Here is an 18,648-nt window from a genome sequence, read left to right as displayed (position 1 = left end):
AACTAGATGTATTCATGTACAGCAACACACTTCATTTTTAATTGTTAATATCACAGATTTACATGCGCTTAGATTTATTTTTTTAGTGCATATCTGTTTTCTTATTCACTGAATTCAGTTAGTGATGCCCACCCAACTTGAAACAAAAAAAAAATAGAATGAATGTCACTGAAATTAGCCAATAAACATTTTACTCAACAGACATAACTCTGTAGGAAATTCCTTATAACTTTACTAAACTTTCAGAATCCCACAGAGATCAGTTCCAACTCCCATAGGGATAGTGGACCCTGTCAACCCCCATGTCCTGTCACACAGTAGTCGCATTTTATTTAACATTTGTTGCGCAGCTTAACTGTCTTTAAATTGCTAATTTTTGTACATTGAGGAGTACCTATGGCCTTGTGTGATATTGTATTAATAAAGATGTATTTTTTTAATTTAAGTAACATTAACAAGTGCTACAACATATATGTTATTTAGATTTAAGCCCATTTATCTCACCTTGTTTCATAACTGATGCTGAAAAAAACTAAAATATAGCCTACCAGTTTAAGGTAACATTCAGCTATATATTTTTGTTGTTGTTTTGATCTAGCAGCCATTTCATCTGAAATTCTCAAATTTCACAATGACATGATAAAAACAAACAGTTTTTGAAGTAAACTGATGCTTCCCACTTCTGTCAAGACTCACTTCTTCACATTCATGTTGAAATGATGAGTAGAGACTAGAAAATGTATAGTCTTGTGACAATACACGTGATCAGTTTCTACAATAAAGAATGGGTCAACTAGCTCATCTTACCCCATTTCTCCTGAATGCACAAAACTCTTAAAACCTCTGGTCTTGTTCTTTTTTTAAATACATTTTGAATGACATTCATATTTATTGTTTATCCTCTTTAAGCAACAAATGGAAAATATAGGAACCTAGCTCTCTTGAACCTAAAAAGAATAAAATTTCTATTAATAGCATTGCAAATATTTGTATATGGCAATCCCCTTAAAAAAAGAAAAAAGTTAAAGCCATGCTTGGTTTTAAATAGACTGACACTAAATAGTGACTTTTGTTAGCTAAATCATTTTGTTAGGAATATTGTGCAATTTTATTTTGTAAACATGCTGTCTAAAAGGTTTACCATACTGATTATTTAAAAAAATGGACAGTAATCAGCAAACATGACTGGTCTGCCTTTCATTTTATAACTATTGTTGTATCTTGTAAAAATAGACTGGAAAATAAATATGGATGGTCATTTATGTTTTCATAAAACGACAGGTTTAAGGGCGCCTAAAACCTTGTCAAAGCACTGAAGAGATATTTATTTGTAGAAAGAAAAAAAAGACATCAGAAAAAAATTAGGAGACACTTGCTCGTCCAGCAGAATATAGAAACAAAACACACGTGACAGATGCAAAGCATTAACATATAATTTCCGGACAACAACAAATATGTAACGTCTTTATGAACAGATACAAACATGGTGTTGAATCACTTGACATCTTTCAGTTCTAAAAATCTGAAGTTAACGACTCCATCTTTAAAACAGTGGTGATTGTATACTATGGGTGAAGAGCTTACAGTGGGTCCTGGGCAACTATGATGTTTGTATACTGGTCTTTCTGTATACGGACACACAAAAGACCAATGGACGGACAGGATAATATCACGATGCATCAGCAGCATCAGCAGTCAGATGCCTTTATTGTGTCTAACTCTCCCTGGAGAAGATGAGATTGAATGAAGCCTTAATGGAGTGATGCTGCAAAATGGAGACACTCCAGTCTGTTCATGATCATCAGTATGAAAGGCACTATGCACTTTTTTATCAGGACAGGAAACGAGGTTGTTGCTTGACCACTGTAGCAGATTGCTTTCAAAACAGGCCCCATTAGTTCTACAACTCTAGCACCCAAACATGATTTAAACATCTTTCCACTTCATGGTTGTTGCCTACCAAACCTACTAACTGAATTGAAACACTAAGCAGGCAGAGAGAGCAGGAATTCAGTCACGTCAGATCCTCCTCTGCTCATGTGGAAAGGCACATTTCCTATATTTTTCAAGTTTAGACTCAAACAGGTCCTTTGACACACAGGTAAGAGTGCAGCAGCAACCTGCTTGTTCAGATCACAATCTTTCACATGGTGGGAAAAGAATCATTTTTAAGCTGTTGTCAGCTGGCAGAAAAATGACACACCTTCCATCAGTGCAAACAATCAACATAGAAAATTGGTTATTTAATATGTAGTTTAAAAAAATCTGCACATGACAATTCATCTACCAAAAAAAAGTGAATAGATGAAAACACTATTAAGACTGAATGCACACACATACAAGGACATATTGTGCATGTATTAAGTCTTCCGCCTTCCTCTTGCTCTGCCACCTGCAGGCTGCGCCTTACCTACAGGGGGAGAGAGTGCATGGGTCTGAAAATCACGTTTCTGCTGCAGGATCCCTGTGAGAATGAACTCAGCAGAGACGATGGGGAGGGAAGCAGACAGAGCGGGGCCACACAGCCGCAAGTCTTCCTCGCAGGAAATCACTACGGTTTGTGGCTGAGAGCCGAGAAAAAGGAAAAGACAGGATTTAGGTTGGAATTATAGCACCAAGCGACAAACCACCGAGGTTCATTAGGTGGAAAGGGTAGCCAACCTTCTGAGACGTCGGCATCTTTGGTAGAAATGTAGCTCCACTGGAAGAAATGATGTCTTTCATGTGAACTGGCTCCGGCTTTACCGACTTTGTGACATGGATCTCATAACCCTGAGAGAAAGACACATGTAAAGAGATACAGTCGACAACACTGTAAACAAATATGATCAACATCTCTCTGTTTTTAGGCTCTGCAAGTGAGAAATCGATAACAGGCTCTCGGGGATGGAATTTGGTCAGATGTGTACCCTAAGTTTAGTTGCGCATTAGCGATGTGCTGCGTCAAGCTATCCTGTTACGGCTCTGATGAAAACAGTGAAACCGTAGAAATGTAATACATTAAAAGTAACAAGTGCAAAAGCAGCAAATGTCAAATGACTTCCTGCAAGCTATAGTGTGATGGCAAATATGAGAAATGAGAAACGGAGCTAAAAACCTTGCCTGAAGGCAGATATGACATCTCCTAAAGGCTTAAAAAATTACTCACACACTTAAGATATTTCCCACATGACATGTTTCTTTTAACTTCAGTGCTGTCTGCAAAATGAAATACCACACTACACATAACACTGACTCATAGTGAACCGCTCACTCTGAGAAAAACATCAGTTTTTGGAAGAAATTAGATGGATGGAGTACCTGTAAGAGACGCTGACTGTTGGCAGCCTTCAGAGACTCCTGCAAGCAGAAACTGAACTTTGTCTCCTGTTCTGGATCCTTCACAACGAAGGAATGTGTTGAGAGGAAGCAGCCAGCTTTACCACTCTAAAACAGAGAGAGGACTGGACACTGAGTATGTCTTTTTACGTAAATGCACCATCTTTGTGAATATTTCTGCACTGATTCACCTGAGTGAGCTAGTGTGAAGCGAGTATTGTAACAACGAACAAACCTTTTCCAGCCAGTCTGTGGTAACAATCGGAACGCCTTTAGCCACCGCGCACAAGAATTTGACGGTCCTTCTCACTTTATCGGTCACCAGACAGTTCATGTCCGCCACGCCTTCGGCCATGCTGCCTCCTAAACGAGCCAACACTTGCTCGCCGTCTTCATCCACCACCCCTGTGAACAACACCTGAGAAAATGAACAAGTTCGGTTACACCTTGATCCACAGACACATTGTGGAAGACTTGTGTGCTTTCAGTAAAGCATCACCTCGTCATGCATTACTTTCCACATTTTATGGTCTTTGTTTTGTAGTTCATTCAAACTTCATCATATTTTTAAAAATAATTTAAATTTTTCTGTAAGGGTTTAGAATAACACCAATAGATAAAATTATCATCATGATTAACTCAGTGTAGATTTACTGAACAAAAAGAACAACAGCTTAATTCTGCAGAAATATATACATGTACTCAGACTTAATCCAACAGACAATGCCTGCAGCAAAGTCAAAACAAAAGAGAGAAAAGAAAAAATCTGAAGTTTTTACCCTTTAAATGTTTTTTTTTCCTTTCATTTTTTTGTCTTGAGGTTCTTCAGAAAATGAGAAATACATGTTTTATTGGACAGTAATATGCTTTTATTTTCTATTCTATTTAGTTTATCTTTCTATTTCAACTTAAGGTTTCAATGACACAAAAAGCTCTACAAGCATAAACATGATGCTTTTGAGGATCCCAGGATTTAGTTTAGATCTTGAATACCACAACAAAAAATAAATAAATGTGAAAACACAGTAACGCTGACAAACATGAAAGATAAAAAAAAATACAATAAAGAATATACATTTTTAAGAATAAGAAGGACATTTGAAAAGAACAAAAGGAAAATTGCAATATTTTTAAATAATTTTGTAAAAAGCTGAATTTTTAATTTTTCTTGTCATTTCCAGATTTTGTTTTTCTGTTTTCTTTGTACTTGTTAAAAGTTGTGTAATAAAACATTTTGTCGTTTTTTTTCTTAAAGCAGCATAGAGGAGATACTAAAATAGCAGGTTCAACTTTTGTTTTTTTCTGTATGCTGTAAGTTCCTTTCCTTTGCAAATGTTTTTGTGTTTTGTGAAATGTTTTCTTTTTCATTTTTGCATTGTCTCAAATTTTGTCTTTTATGAACCTTTTGTGTTTTTAACTGTTTTGTCCACTGTCTATATGGAGTAAAGAGAAGGAAGATGGTTATGTTCTTGTTGCAAAAAATTAGAAATAAGATTTAGAGAAACAAGATAAATTAGAGAAACTATCCTGCCAGCCTTAACAAAAATAGCCCGGACCCACAGACCTTGTAAGCTTGGTTCCCAGCTCTTATCCGAGCGCTCGCTGCTGGGGAAGCAGACGAGGAGCGAGGAGTCTTCGCTGCAGCCGGAGAGTCTGCAGGTGCCTGACGCTTCCGGGAAACCCTGCTCTTTGGAGTCTGGGGCTGCTGAGCAGGAGAGCAAGGGGGTGAGGAATGACAGAGCAGGGGGGAAGGGAAGAGGGAAGAAAGACAGGATGGGAAGTGAAGCAAAATAGAGCAAAGATAGAAAAGGACAAAGAATAAAACAAGGCTAATAAATCATAACGTCAAGGTATTAAAATAAAGCAACAGAGCTGAATGGCTGACCGCTAAACCTCTTAATTCATTAAGATATTAATGATGATGCAGAGCAAGTTAGAGGACTGTTGTTGAGAGAGCGGAGGAGACGGGGGCCGTCCACGGTGTGGGTGGAAGTGCACTCTAATGACTGGAAAGGCTGACTCAGAGAAGGAAATGCACTCCAGCTCAGGTAAAAGCCTTCTTCTCCAAGAGGAGGTATTCCTGGACACCAATTATACATGACCTGCCTTTCATTCTGTTTTGATCAGCCACCCTTCATATAGTTGCTGTAACTCAAACAACCAGCCTTACTATTAAATAATCAGACTAATGTATGCTGTGTAGGAGATGTAGTTACCTCTGGAGCCTCCATGTTTGCATCCTGGTTTGTGGAGGTTTCCGATGTTCCACTGTCTTCCAGACTCTCTTTTTTACCTCTCTGGACCACTGATGCCCGACCCCTGGAGCTCTTCCTAACAGTTCCCTGCTCCACTTTTTCACCATCTTGCACCACCTCCTCAGGGAGAGGTTCCTTAGCGTTCTTCTTCGCTGGAGCGCTGGACGATCTACTTGATCTCTTCGGTTGGACAGTAGCAGAGATGTCTTCCCTTGGCTCATCTTTCGCTCCTTCTGCTGCTGCTATAGTTTCGTGGGCACCCTCTTCCTCTTTTGAAACCTTGGTGCGTCCCAGTCTTGTGTTTGACTGCAACTCACTCTTTCTTCCTTTTCTTGTGTTCCTAGACTGGTTACCATCACCGACTGCAGTAGCTGCAGGTGTCTCCACACTTTCAGTCTTTCCCAGTTTTTGACCTTTGCCTCTGACATTCCTCTGAGTCGGAGTTGATTTCAAAACAGCAAGTTCCTGTCCTTGATCTGCCTGGCCTTTATCACTTGGAATTGAAGGTGTAGATCCATGTGGGTTGGTTTGCTGCTGCCCCCTGCTGGTACCAGCTTTCTGAGAGTCTGCCTCTTCTTGGCCGTTCTCATTGAAAACCTCACCAGAAATTACCTCTGCATTGTTGTTGTTCCTCCTACTCCTCCTCTGATGACTCTCACTAAAAGCAGGAACGCTGGTATTTGGGCCCGGCTCCGTCTTCCTCCCTCTACCTCGCTGCCTGCCTCCTCTCCCTCTGTTTTGGGAGCTCACGCCGCAGCTAGAAACCTCAGAGCTGGAAAGGGGCACGTCGTTACTGTCCTGTCCACTTGGCCCTGCGGCCACTGTGATCCTTCGTCTGGTTCTGACGGCGCTCGTCTGCGGTGTCTCAGCGCCCCCCCTCTTCCCTCCCCTCCCTCGGCCCTTTGCTCGGCTCTCCTGGGGGGTGACGCTTGAGGCGGACCTCTCTGAGCTGACCGAGTTGGAAGAGTTGGAGCGAGACCTGGTTCTGCTTGCAGGGAAGTCTTCAAAGCTTGATATGGTTGAGTCTTGCTTTGGTTCTGTTCTACACTGGACAGTCATCGTTCTTTTAGATGCCCTACGACCTCTAACAGAAACGTTTTGCTCAACTTTTTCTTTATCTTCTTGTGATTCTTTTAATTGCTTTTCTTTGGTTTCTTTTACTTTCTCCAGTTTCTCTCCTTCTGCCCCATCAAGCTCTGCTTGGTGTTCTTCCTCTACTCTCTTCATCTCAACGGTTTTCCTCTCTGCATCCTCATTCTGCTGTCTTTCTTGTACTGTTTCTCTTGTATTTTCCAGCTTTTCTTCTTCTGTCTTGTGCTGATGCTCTTGCTCCCCATCGTTGTCATTGCTCTTTTGTCTTTCCTTCTCAGTTTCTTTTCTCTCTTGTTGTCTAAGCATCATTACATCCATTTCCCCTTCTTGTTGTTCCTTATTCAGGCTCTTATTTGCATAAGTCTTCCTTTGGTCTGTTTTACCGTCATCTTCCTGTCGTCTTGTGATTTTGCTCCCTCTGGTCTGCTTCGGCTGCTTCGTCTCTTCCTCATTGTTATCATCAGACCTGTCTCTTCCTCTCCTTCCTCTAGTGCTTGGGAGCGCTGTGTTTTCCCTTTCCGTCTGTGCATCTGAAGGTACAGAACACTCCTTCTCATTTTCAGTTTTTCTTGATCTTGTCCTCGTCTCTTTTGTTACACTGGATCCACTCATTTCAGCAGTTTTTGTTTTCAAGGGAGTTTTCAACTGTGTCTCCTTGTCTTTAAGATTAAGCTGCTTTGCTGGTCTTTTTTGTCTCTCTGGCGTCGAGTGATCATCATCCTTTTTATCTGTCGTAACTGGATTGGTATCAGCAGCAGAAACTTCAGTAGCGAGGACCTGTTTCTGCTCTTCTTTATTGTGTACCGCCTGGTGCAGGCCTGGTATCGAGTCTGAATCTGCATCTTGAAATGTAGTCGATGGTTGGATTTCAGTGGCAGAGGCTTCCGAGATTGTGAGCCGCTGTGTGTCTTCTTCTTCAAGATGAAGTTGCTTTGCCTTTCTTTTTCGTGGACCTAGAAATGAACATTCGTTATCACTCTCCGCATCTTGACTCGTCCCTACTGGCTGACTTTCAACAGCAGAGACCTCAGAACTCACTTGTGACTGTGTCTCGTCTTCAAAATGCAATGGCTTTGCTTTTCTTTTGCGTGGGCCTGGCATTGAGTCAGCATCATCGTCCATACTCACAGCCATGGGCTGCGTTTCTGCAATAGCGACCTCAGACTTAGTGAGGCATTGTGTTTCTTCTTCTTCAATATGAAGCTGCTTTACTTTTCTTTTTCGAAGGACGAACATCAAGTCCTCATCCTCGGTTTGATCATTGTCACATAAAACCATGGGCTGATTTTCATCATCATCATTCAAGGGCTGAGTTTCAGGGAGTGATGTCGCTGAACGAGTAGGAAGTTGTGCCTGTTTCTCATCAAGCTGCTGTGGGTTTTCTATTTTTTTCTGCACATCTAAAAACAATTTCCCATCATCACTTCTATGCATGGGTTGAGTTTCACTCATAAACTCATTTTCTGCTCCGGACTTAGCTTGCATAGAACAAAAGGGTTTGCTTGTTTCCAAACTGTTCTGTCCCACAAAGGAAGTCATGGGTTGAGTTTCAGGCACTGCAAGAGTAGATGACGCAATAGAATCTGCGGGCTCAGTTGAAGCTGCATTTTCCCCAACTTCATCTGAATTGTCGTCTGGATCATCAAAAGGCTCGGAAATGTAAGCCTGCGTTGCTTCTTGGGCCAAATCTACAGAACCTTGTTTTTCAGAAACTTCTGAACATCTGGCAAGCTCCTCTTTGTCATAAACCTGAGTGTCCCCCAGATTTGAATCGTGTCCTGCAGAGCTTACGCCTGCAGCAGAGATGGCTGCAAATGCCTGGGTATCCAATTCAAAATTCACGTCCCCTTCCACGGAGAAAAAAGCCTGAGTGCTCTCCGTGTCCAGAGCTCTGGCCTGACCCTGCAGGTGGCTGCTGTCAGACAACCCCAGCTGGAAAGTGTCTCTTCCGCTGCACTGCTCATCCATTTTGTTATCAGATGACTCAAATGAATAAGGTTGAGTTGAGTCAGCACCTAACTGGTCATCTCCACTCTGAAAAATGAAGGACTGCGTCTCAGCCACAACAAAGTCTTCCTCCTCCTGACTGTCTGAGCAGGAAGACGATACCAAAGGTCTGACAGGGAATACTGCAGCACCTGATGGGACAAAAACAACCACATAAAGCCTTTTTAATTTTGTGCCTACAATACATTTGAAAATAATGAGAGGGAGGATGTTTAAGCCTGTGTCACAATAGTTTATGGCTTTTTGTGCTGTATTTTTCACAAGTGTTTATAAAATTACAGCACTGGACAACCAGATAGTCAGTTTAGCACCTGGACTCTCTATTTGGAAACAGACTGGATTAAAAATACTGCACTCACGTCTAAATGCACCTGAAGAGGGGCTTGTGAAAGCTTGAGTCTCCATGTCTTCCACCAGTCCTACTGAACAACCAAAAGAAAAAAGAAACAATTTAAACAATGTTTAACTTCTAATCTACATTTTTTTTTAAAGAAAAGAAAAATAAAATCAGTGGCCAGTAGGGCTGTTCGATTTTGCCCAAAAATAAAATCTCGATTTTTTTCTCTCAAAATCCGATTTACGATTACGATTATTTTGTGAATTGACAAAAGGCAAACAAATGATTTCAAATATGCTGTTTTTTTATTGAACATTTGCCCCATTGGGCTTTAAGTGCAAACTTTGCTCTTATTAAACCAAAAATTAATGAATAAAGTGCAAAACTCTGTAAAATAAGTTGAAAAAAGTTTTAAAAAATATAATAAAATATAAAGTTTTATCTCTGAAAAAAAAAAATCAGCAAATCAGCACTTGCAAACATACAGTAAGTTATATTTCCAATTAAATAAAACAAGACATTTTCTAATTAAACTAAACTGGGTCTTTGCATGCTAAATAATAGTGCAACCCATGAAGGAGGTAGAGGTGTGTAATGTCAGTCATTACATTTGCTATTCACATTTGCAAGTTTTTTGCAAGGAACACGAGCCGGTCTACCGCATCTGGCTTGAGGGATGCCCGGTGGCATGTTACAACGCCCCCTCCTACACTAAAGAGCCTCTCCGATGGGGCACTTGTCGCAGGTATTGAGAGGTATTTCCATCAATCATTAATATGGTATCAATCATTAATATGTGTGCAGACAAGGTAAAAAAAAAAAAAAGTGAAAAATCGATTTTACGAGTTTCACGTTTTAACATCGTTCTAATTACATAATCGCGATTACGATTTAAAATCGATTAATCGAACAGCCCTAGTGGCCAGAGGAGCTCATCAAATATCCTCAATTATTAAACTGGAAGCAGTTTTAAACCCAGTATTTTAAAATATATCACCTTTTCTCTAGCATCTCAATCAATTTAACATTTTTCATCTAGATATTTTATTTAATATAACTCTTAAATGTAAAGCTGTTTTGAGAATACGTGGGTGCAACTTATTGGAAGACTGATGGATTACCTGATGCTTGCACAGGAGTAGAGCAGTTCTGCAGAAGAGGAACCAGTGACGCTGGAGTATTTTCTCTGTGCAGGTCAGATATCAGGTCCTCGCCTGCCTCCTTATCCTCCACATCAGCACCAATGTCCCCTCTACAGCCTGTTTGAAAGGCTTCTTCTCCAGCGTTGGGGATGGTGCATTCATCAACATCTGTGTCTGCATCATAATCTAACTTAGCTTCTTCTGGTGTTGTGCCCAGAGGTGCTGACAGGCTTGGAGTGCCAACAGGCAAAATTGGAGGAGAATCCCCTTCCATATCTGTGTCACTGTCAGACAGTATATCCAGCTCGTTGCCTGCAATAGCAGTGGAGCACAATTCTGAGACGGCAGCAGTCACTGAGGGTTCACTTACAGGAGGGGCAGGAATAGCTTCTTTATCAGCGACACCATCTAGATGCAGGTTGTGAGGAGCAGAGGAGACAGATTCTGGCAAAACAGATTTGATGGGGGTTTCAGAGTTTTTGTTTTTGGGTCCACATCCCCCATCATCTTCTTCATCAACGTCTGTGTCACTGTCTAGGTGGAAATCCCTCAGCTGTACTGAAGAGGCAGACCTAGCTGCGTGTGCTCTCTCACATGATGTGGCTTTCACTGAGGTGGCAGCACCTGACACAGCATCATCTTCGTCCACATCTGTGTCACTGTCCATGGTGCTGCCCTCGGGCTGAATAACTGATGCAATATTAGAAGGTTTGGTAGTGTTCTCAGAGGAAGGTGCAGTTTTGTCAGCTTTGTTTGGATTATCCTCATCTTCATCAACATCAGTATCACTGTCCATGTGAAACAGGACTGTGTTCGGTGGCTGAGCAGCTTGTTGGTTTGTATTCAGACACACAGGCCCTCCAGGGGCCACTTCTTCGTCCTCTCCCTCCACATCAGTGTCACTGTCCATGTTAAATGAAGGGATGGCACCTCTGTAAATGTCTGATGCGGACACAGGCTGTTCGTTCTCTCCTGTAAGACTGCCATCCTTTTTCTCATGTTGTCTACTTTCTTTTGAATTTGTCCCTCCTTGTCCTGCTCCATCTTCTTCTTTTGAACTGTCATCTATAACGGCAGGTGACATTTTTTTCTCCACCTGCTGTCGTCCTACATTGACATCTGCTTTGTCTGTGCTGAAACCGACATGTCTGTAAGACCTTTTGCTGGCCGAAGAGGATGGTGTAATGGGACTTTCATCTTCACTGTAAAAATTGGAAGACATGATGACAAGCATGACATTAAACAAATGTCATCTGAAGTTTCCTGACACATACAGTAAGAACACTCTCTTTCAAATGTATTTGTGGGCCTCAGAACATAATGAATAATTTGGTCCTCAGCAGGTCTTACTTTGTAAATGCATTCTCAGATCAACAGCATCTTACATATTACACCTGTGCCATAATTTGCTTAATAAAAACTAAGCCAAAATACAGATAGCGTCTGTGAAAACAAACTACAAATCATCAGTAGCTAACAAGTTCTGTTAATCATCAGCAAGAATGAACACCTCTACAAAAAGCAGAAGCTTTAAAACTTTGCAGGTCAGAAGATTTCAGGTTTGTGTTAAAATAATGCCAAGCAAGAATAACATCAGCAAAGACCAAGGAGGCTTGATTGTTGCTGCTCAACCTGGGAAGGGTTGCAACAGTTTGGAGTCCATTCTTCAACAGAAAGAAAGATTACTTAAAAGGAAAAAAACATGCAAGACAGTTGCCAATGTCCAAGGAGAGGACCTCCCAGCAATTCCACTGCAAGATCATGTGGTGCAATGCTCAAAAAAGGCAAAATCTCTGGACTCAGTTAGTATGTTAAAAGTTAGCATGCTCACTTTTACCCTGACAATAAATAGCCTATGTAAACAAAAAAATTCATCATTAATATTCAAGAAACATTGTTTTACAAAAAAAGAACAAAAACAGTATTGATTTAATAAAATGCATTTTGTCCATGGCTTTACAATTTAATTTGCTGATTATTTTCGTCGTTCAAGAATATTTAGGTTTTTTTTTATTTAGGTCAGATCATACCTGACATGCTTCGGCTGACGAAGGCGGAAGTAATCGCCGATGGTAAAAGCTTTAAAATGTGTTCACAAAAGAAGAAAGAAAAAAAACATATATACCTCTCAGGGACGGTTTTGTTTGGAGGACTTAAAAATGAAGAAGAGCTGGGACTGGATTTATGGGAATCAGAGTCAGATGCTGAAAACATAACAACAATGAACTTATGAGCAGCAGATATATAAAACAATGCTTTGTTTTTATGTACTTTCTGTATATACATACCAAGTGCCTTCCGTCTTTTGTCTTCTCCTTCTCCTCTTTCACCGTCTGAATCCGTGTCAGATTCTGGGACCAGGGTTCCCTGTGCCTGGATTGGAGTTTGCTCAAAGGACAGGTAAGTGCCTCTGACAGGAGTCTTTTTTAATGACCCTCTTGCCTTTATATCGCCATTGACATACTCCTTGTTGCCTGTCCTTGCGTCACCCAATTTTTCTCCTGAGGCATCTGGCAACACATCTTTTACTGCTGAGCTTCTGCTCCCTGGAGTCCTTGTACCATCTTGAGATGACACCGGGTCCGCCCCACAACTGACATACTGACATGGAATGTCTGCCACCACCAAACTTTCCCCTTCAGTAAGGGCATAACGAACATGAGGAGTCAGCTTTAAGCGGCCCTTACGGGTACCATTCATGCTTCCTAGGTCCCACACTAAAGCCTCCACTTCACTGTGGCAACCTCTTCGCTGGTACACGGAGATGCTGATGGCAGCGTGCTGCTTGGACACTGAGGCCGCAGGTAAGGTCAGGGTGCAGCTGCCGGGGTCACGGCCCAGCACGTTATCTCCCAAAAAGAGGGGCAACTCTGAGTGACAGAAAAAACACACCATAAGCAGCATTCATGTAAATCAGAATCAGAAATAAGCAGAGGTGTCAAGTAACAAAGTACAAATACTTCGTTACCTTACTTAAGTAGAAATTTTGGTTATCTATACTTCACTGGAGTAATTATTTTTCACACGACTTTTTACTTTTACTCCTTACATTTTCACGCAATTATCTGTACTTTTTACTCCTTACATTTTAAAAACAGCCTCGTTACTCTATTTCATTTCGGCCTTTAAAAAAAAACTATCCAGTTAAATTGCTCCATCCGGATAGAGTGAATTTGGTTGTGGTTGTTTCAGATGTTCTTGTCCAGTTTTGTTCTTACATCCGTTGCCCTCAGATTCCTGCAACTAAACTTGGATGTACATTCCAATAAAGGTTAGGATAAATGATAACATGCCTCTGAAGTTTAACTTTTTTCACCATTACAATACTTATAGGCAACTAGTCATCATATCTTCTGCTCTCTGAAACACATGTTAATGCTCAATAGTACACATATATGGTTGTTTAATATATTTGCATTATACTAAGATGCATTCATTTTCAATGGCTTTTGTCCTTAAGGGCTTTTTTTCCCCCTTACATTACTTTTACTTTTATACTTTAAGTAGTTTTGAAACCAGTACTTTTATACTTTTCCTTGAGTAAAAAACTTGAGTTGATACTTCAACTTCTACAGGAGTATTTTTAAACTCTAGTATCTATACTTCTACCTGAGTAATGAATGTGAATACTTGTTACACCTCTGGAAATAAGTTTATTGCCAAGTTTGTTAGACACACACAAGGAATGTGTTGTGGTGATTGGTGCAGTAAAAAGAGCAAATATATAATGAAAAGAGAAAATGTACAACATGAGGTTTTAAAGTGCCGGATCAAGTCTGCATGCATCACCATATGTTAGGAGCAATGACAGTATCAGTGGGTCACTTACCCGTCTCAGGGATGTGTTGATTTTTGAAGATGCATAGTTTGGCCAGTGCTCGCCCTCTCCTATCTTGATTCTCCTCTTCATTTTCATTCTCATCTGACTCCAAGATAGAGTCGCTGATCACCTGAGTAGCCTCCATTCCTAACAAATGGATAAGGCAAAACGAATACTAAACGTAATAAACAGATAAATGTCTATTTAGACTACAACGTGGGCACCACAAACACATGTCTAGCTGATGTTCGGCAACTCCATGCAGCTAACGTGGCTAATGCTGCGTTCCATTTACCTCGGAAGTCGGAACTCGGAACTGGGAATGACGTCATAGCCGAGTTATCAGCGTTCCAGTTACAAAGTAGGTAAACAAGTTTGTAGTTCGCATATACCACATGAAAAATGTAAATTACACTATAGCAGCATATATATGCCGAACAATACTTGTATACGACTGATTTAGTGTGACCAAAACTAGAATGAAGTGCTACGAATTTTTACAGAGCTCTCTTCTACTGTTTACAACCGGGGCAGCCATCTTGGAATGTGAACTCGGGGGTGGTGAAGATTCTCCCACTTTCCCAGTGGGAAATCCCACTTCGAGGGGCGTTCCAGTTGAAAATTCCGACTGGGAACTGGGAAATCCCCACTTCCGAGGACAAATGGAACGCATTTATCTCATCGGTTATCCCAACGTTTCCGTTAATAAGCCATCATCTTTAGGGCATTCGGATCACGATCAATTTATATAAATGAACCACATAGCCTTAAGCGACGGTGGAACAACTTTTATTAAATGCGTATGAACATTTCTGTCAAAATCACAGCAATTACACTTCCGGTGAACATCAAGACTGTCAACTGTTCGTTAGTTCAAATGTCAATATAACCGTTTCATGTCTCAACGACATAAATACTGTGTTCTGCATACTGTAACATGCATGTTTATTGCCATCCAAGCAAATTGTCATTATTATCTACATTCTCCAGGCAAATACATGACCGAGATCGCGATGTTTAAGGCACTTAAGTTGAAAACTACGGAGGAAACATGTCCTAGTACAACAACTTGATTGTTGAGATCGACTCATATGTTGATTTGATACGTGAGTGCATTGCATTGCAAACTCCGAAACCCTCTCAAATGAGCTCTTAAAGAAAATGTTTCACTTCAGTACGCACCTTTGACATGCCTTTGTCAGCTGAGATAAACACGAACGTAAAGGTAAACACTTGTCCTGGAAGGAATAACCACGCCCACAAGACGCAATTTACTTACACATGATTGGTCAATGGACCCGTCAGTCACACGGGTCTCTGTTGCCATTGGATACATGGCGTCTGCAGGACTGACAGCGTCTCTGATTGGATCATCAGTTCCCGGATATTTTTTGTTCATACATTTGTTTTCGCGCCATGTACAGTACTCGAGTTGTCAAAAAAAAATCAGGGGGGATGGTGGATTTTATCATATGGGGACAGATAATTTGTGCTGATTACAAATAATATAATATATTACAAATAATAGCACTGACCAAAAAAGCTGCAGAAATACTGCAGGAATGACATAGCAGCAGTTAGATGCAGCCTTCTGTAAGCTTTAAATATCCACTGGGCTTACATCAAATACATCAAAACACAACAATAAAAAACAGTTTTTTGAACTTATCAATATGACTGTCCTTCACAGGAAAAGTAAAATGGATCACTGCAAAAACTCAAAATCTATATATATAATATTTGTCTTATTTCTAGTTAAAATGTCTCATTTTAGTAAAAAAAAAATCTCATTACACTTAAAACAAGACTCATCTCTGGAAAAAACAACAATTTTCACCTGTTTCAAGTAGATTTTCACTTAAAATAAGTAGAAAATCTTCCAGTGGAACAAGATTTTTTTGCTTGTAATAAGAAGATAAACCTTGTCCCACTGGCAGATTTTTCTACTTATTTCAAGTGAAAATTTACCTGAAACAGGTGAAAATTGTCACATTTTTCTGGTGTTATTTTTCTGGTGATAACTCTAAATGTTGAAATAGCAGTATTCATTGATGAAATGACATAAGGGATGGAAAGGGGGGATGGCAGTTTTACAGGGGGGATGATTTTGACCGTTTTTATTTCAGGGGGGATGCCATCCCCCCTCATCCCCCCTCAACTCCAGTACTGGCCATGTATGTATTCTAAAACCCTTTGGCAGGATGTACATGACTGGCTTCACCCAAAGGTTTTTGACCTGCAGGACTTCTCACGTGAAGCTATTATTTTTGGACTTTCAATGGACAATAACATCGATGATTTCCTTATCAATAATATTATAATTCTAGGTAAATTCCACATCCACAAATCTAAGTATATGAAGGTGAAACCTCGTTTTTGTGTATTCCACAACGAATGCCTCAATTTTTTTAAAGCCCTTAAACTCATGACAAAAAGAAATGCAATACAACTTTTGAACACAATTGAAGAATATAATTTATTGGATAAGCCCCAGCCCCTTAAGTTATTTTCCTTTTTTTATGTTATTTCTTTTCCTTCTGTTCTCTCTTTATGCACCTTTTCCCTGATACATGTTGAAAAAAAATGTGATGCCTTGTTGTTTGCATATGAATATATTTTCAATAAAGAAAAAAAAAATGTTTTCGCGCTACATAAATTATAAAAAAATCATACATTAATATTATCCTGCTAGCCATTACATACAGAAATTTAAAAAGGACATTAATACGAACTGTTCCTTCTGTAATTTACATCCAGAAACAGTTGTTCATTTATTCTGACTTTGCTCTCATTCGAAAAAACTATGGGCAGATATTAGCAAATTTATTATTGACTCACTATAGATTTTAATTTACATTGGGAAAATGTTGTTTTTGGTTTCCATTGTTACCCTAAGAAAGAAGGAAAATGTTACTTTTTGATAAATCTGTTTTTATTTCTTGCCAAATTTCATATTCATAAGAGTAAATTTTCAAAGAAAACCCCTTGCTTTTATGTTTTCCAGAAAGAAATGGAACTTTACTTAAAACTAATCACTAAATCAACAAATGAAAATGCTATTAAAACCGTAGACTTGTGTAATATAATCTTCTTGAATAACGAACATCACCCCTGGCACATGTTCTGTATTCTATTTGTATACTGTTCCTGTATACTATTCTGTGATAATTCTTTTAAATAAAGTTAAAAAAAAAAAAAAAAAATACATGATAAAATAACTTGGGCTACATCAACTCAAGACTTAACCCTAAGGAGAAGGTTCAATTTTGACGTAGATCCTTGTATATTTTGTAAAACAGAACACGAAACAATTGAACACTTATTCTTTTCTTGTTCGATCACAAAGCTTTTTTGGCAAGATGTTTATCGGTGGTTAAAGATTGGGATCAACAACTGTATGTTCAGCAAGTTTCAGGTCATAATTTATATGGATGGTCTGCCAAAGAAGGTATCCAAGATGGTGAACATAATTCTAATTTTGGGTAAATATCATATACATAAAAATAAATGGAAAAACAGCAAACCCTCCATAGTATGTTTTAAAAACGAAATAAAAAGTTATATAACATCTATTAAGGTACTTTCAAAAGAAAATCAGTCCATACATGATTTGTGTGAAACCATGTTAGAGTCTCTTGCTCTTTAAGATACAATCTTGCTACGCTTATACATTTTTGTTGAAATGTCAACCCCTGTGATTATTTTATTTTGTGATTATTTAAATTTATTTTATTTATTTTCTTTTTATTTAAATTTAGAAGTTTATCTTGGAAAAAATGTATAGTTACATATTCGCTTGTGTGTTGTGAACTTATGTTTCAGTTGCAAACTAATGTTTCCTCAAAGGAATTTTGGAATTTTGGAATGTTGAATAAAGTTTGTTAAAAAAAATAAAAATAAAACTCAAGACCTCATTTCTTATGCTTGTCGTCATACCAATAATACATTTAGGTAAATGAAATATGGATGCAGTCCCTTCTGTGTGTGAATAACATATTTGATGTATGGAAACACCAGCTGTTAACATTTTTTGCCTTACAGGCCAACATATTTAATGTTTCCTTTGTCACCAACAGTAATCTGCAGTGCATATTACTGTACACAGCCCAAAGACACACTCATGCAGTCCCAGAAGAGATATTTTACTAAATGAAAAGTTGACATCCAGTTTTCCTCGGGTGGGCAGGCTTCCATGAACCACGTGACCACTCTGGCGGCGAGATCAAGAGTTGTCGCCACTGTTTTATCCACTGCTCCGGTTCGTGCAGGCCTATAATACTATAATAGTATCTAAATAATAATAAAATAAAAATAATATCTATAATACATCCATGGTGCAGGCGCGCCTCTGTAAACAATGGGTCACGTGACGGGAACGTCCCGCCTAGAGTACTAGAGAGAGGTCTCTCTCTAGTACTCTAGTCCCGCCTAGCGGTGTTCAGTGACGTCACGTAGACGTCAGCTCAATGTAAAACGCTGCACGTATTTTCGACCCTCATTCAGGCAACAACACTGATATAAGAAGGTCAAAGGTGTCAAGTAACAAAGTACAAATACTTCGTTACCTTACTTAAGTAGTAATTTTGGTTATCTATACTTCACTGGAGTAATTATTTTTCAGACGACTTTTTACTTTTACTCCTTACATTTTCACGCAATTATCTGTACTTTTTACTC

At 39.4% G+C, this 18,648-nt stretch overlaps 1 protein-coding gene across 1 annotated transcript; it reads right to left on the bottom strand.

Moving 5' to 3' along the window:
- Positions 1-1,237: 1,237 nt before the first annotated feature.
- mdc1 (mediator of DNA damage checkpoint 1) lies at positions 1,238-14,541 on the bottom strand. Its single transcript, XM_061717138.1, has 11 exons — positions 13,981-14,541; positions 12,440-13,021; positions 12,277-12,355; positions 10,131-11,353; positions 9,032-9,094; positions 5,535-8,803; positions 4,883-5,023; positions 3,554-3,736; positions 3,301-3,426; positions 2,662-2,772; positions 1,238-2,564 (listed from the first exon to the last, which is right to left on the bottom strand). Exons 1-11 carry the CDS (start codon positions 14,114-14,116, stop codon positions 2,361-2,363), a joined length of 6,117 nt encoding a protein of 2,038 aa, XP_061573122.1. The 5' UTR covers positions 14,117-14,541; the 3' UTR covers positions 1,238-2,360.
- Between the last annotated feature and the right edge of the window lie 4,107 nt (positions 14,542-18,648).

This window comes from Cololabis saira, chromosome 3, assembly GCF_033807715.1.
Source record: "Cololabis saira isolate AMF1-May2022 chromosome 3, fColSai1.1, whole genome shotgun sequence".
In the NCBI taxonomy this organism is placed as follows: domain Eukaryota; kingdom Metazoa; phylum Chordata; class Actinopteri; order Beloniformes; family Belonidae; genus Cololabis; species Cololabis saira.
The sequence above is the reverse complement of the archived record's forward strand: the minus strand, read 5'-3'. Positions and strand labels throughout refer to the sequence as shown.

Coding starts and splice junctions, on each gene's coding strand:
- mdc1 (XM_061717138.1), bottom strand. CDS start 14,116: ATGGAGGCTACTCAGGTGATCAGCGACTCTATCTTGGAGTCAGATGAG. Junction 9,095..10,130: donor TACTCCTGTGCAAGCATCAG/GTAATCCATCAG, acceptor TTGGTTGTTCAG/TAGGACTGGTGGAAGACATG. Junction 5,024..5,534: donor CAAACATGGAGGCTCCAGAG/GTAACTACATCT, acceptor TCTCCTGCTCAG/CAGCCCCAGACTCCAAAGAG.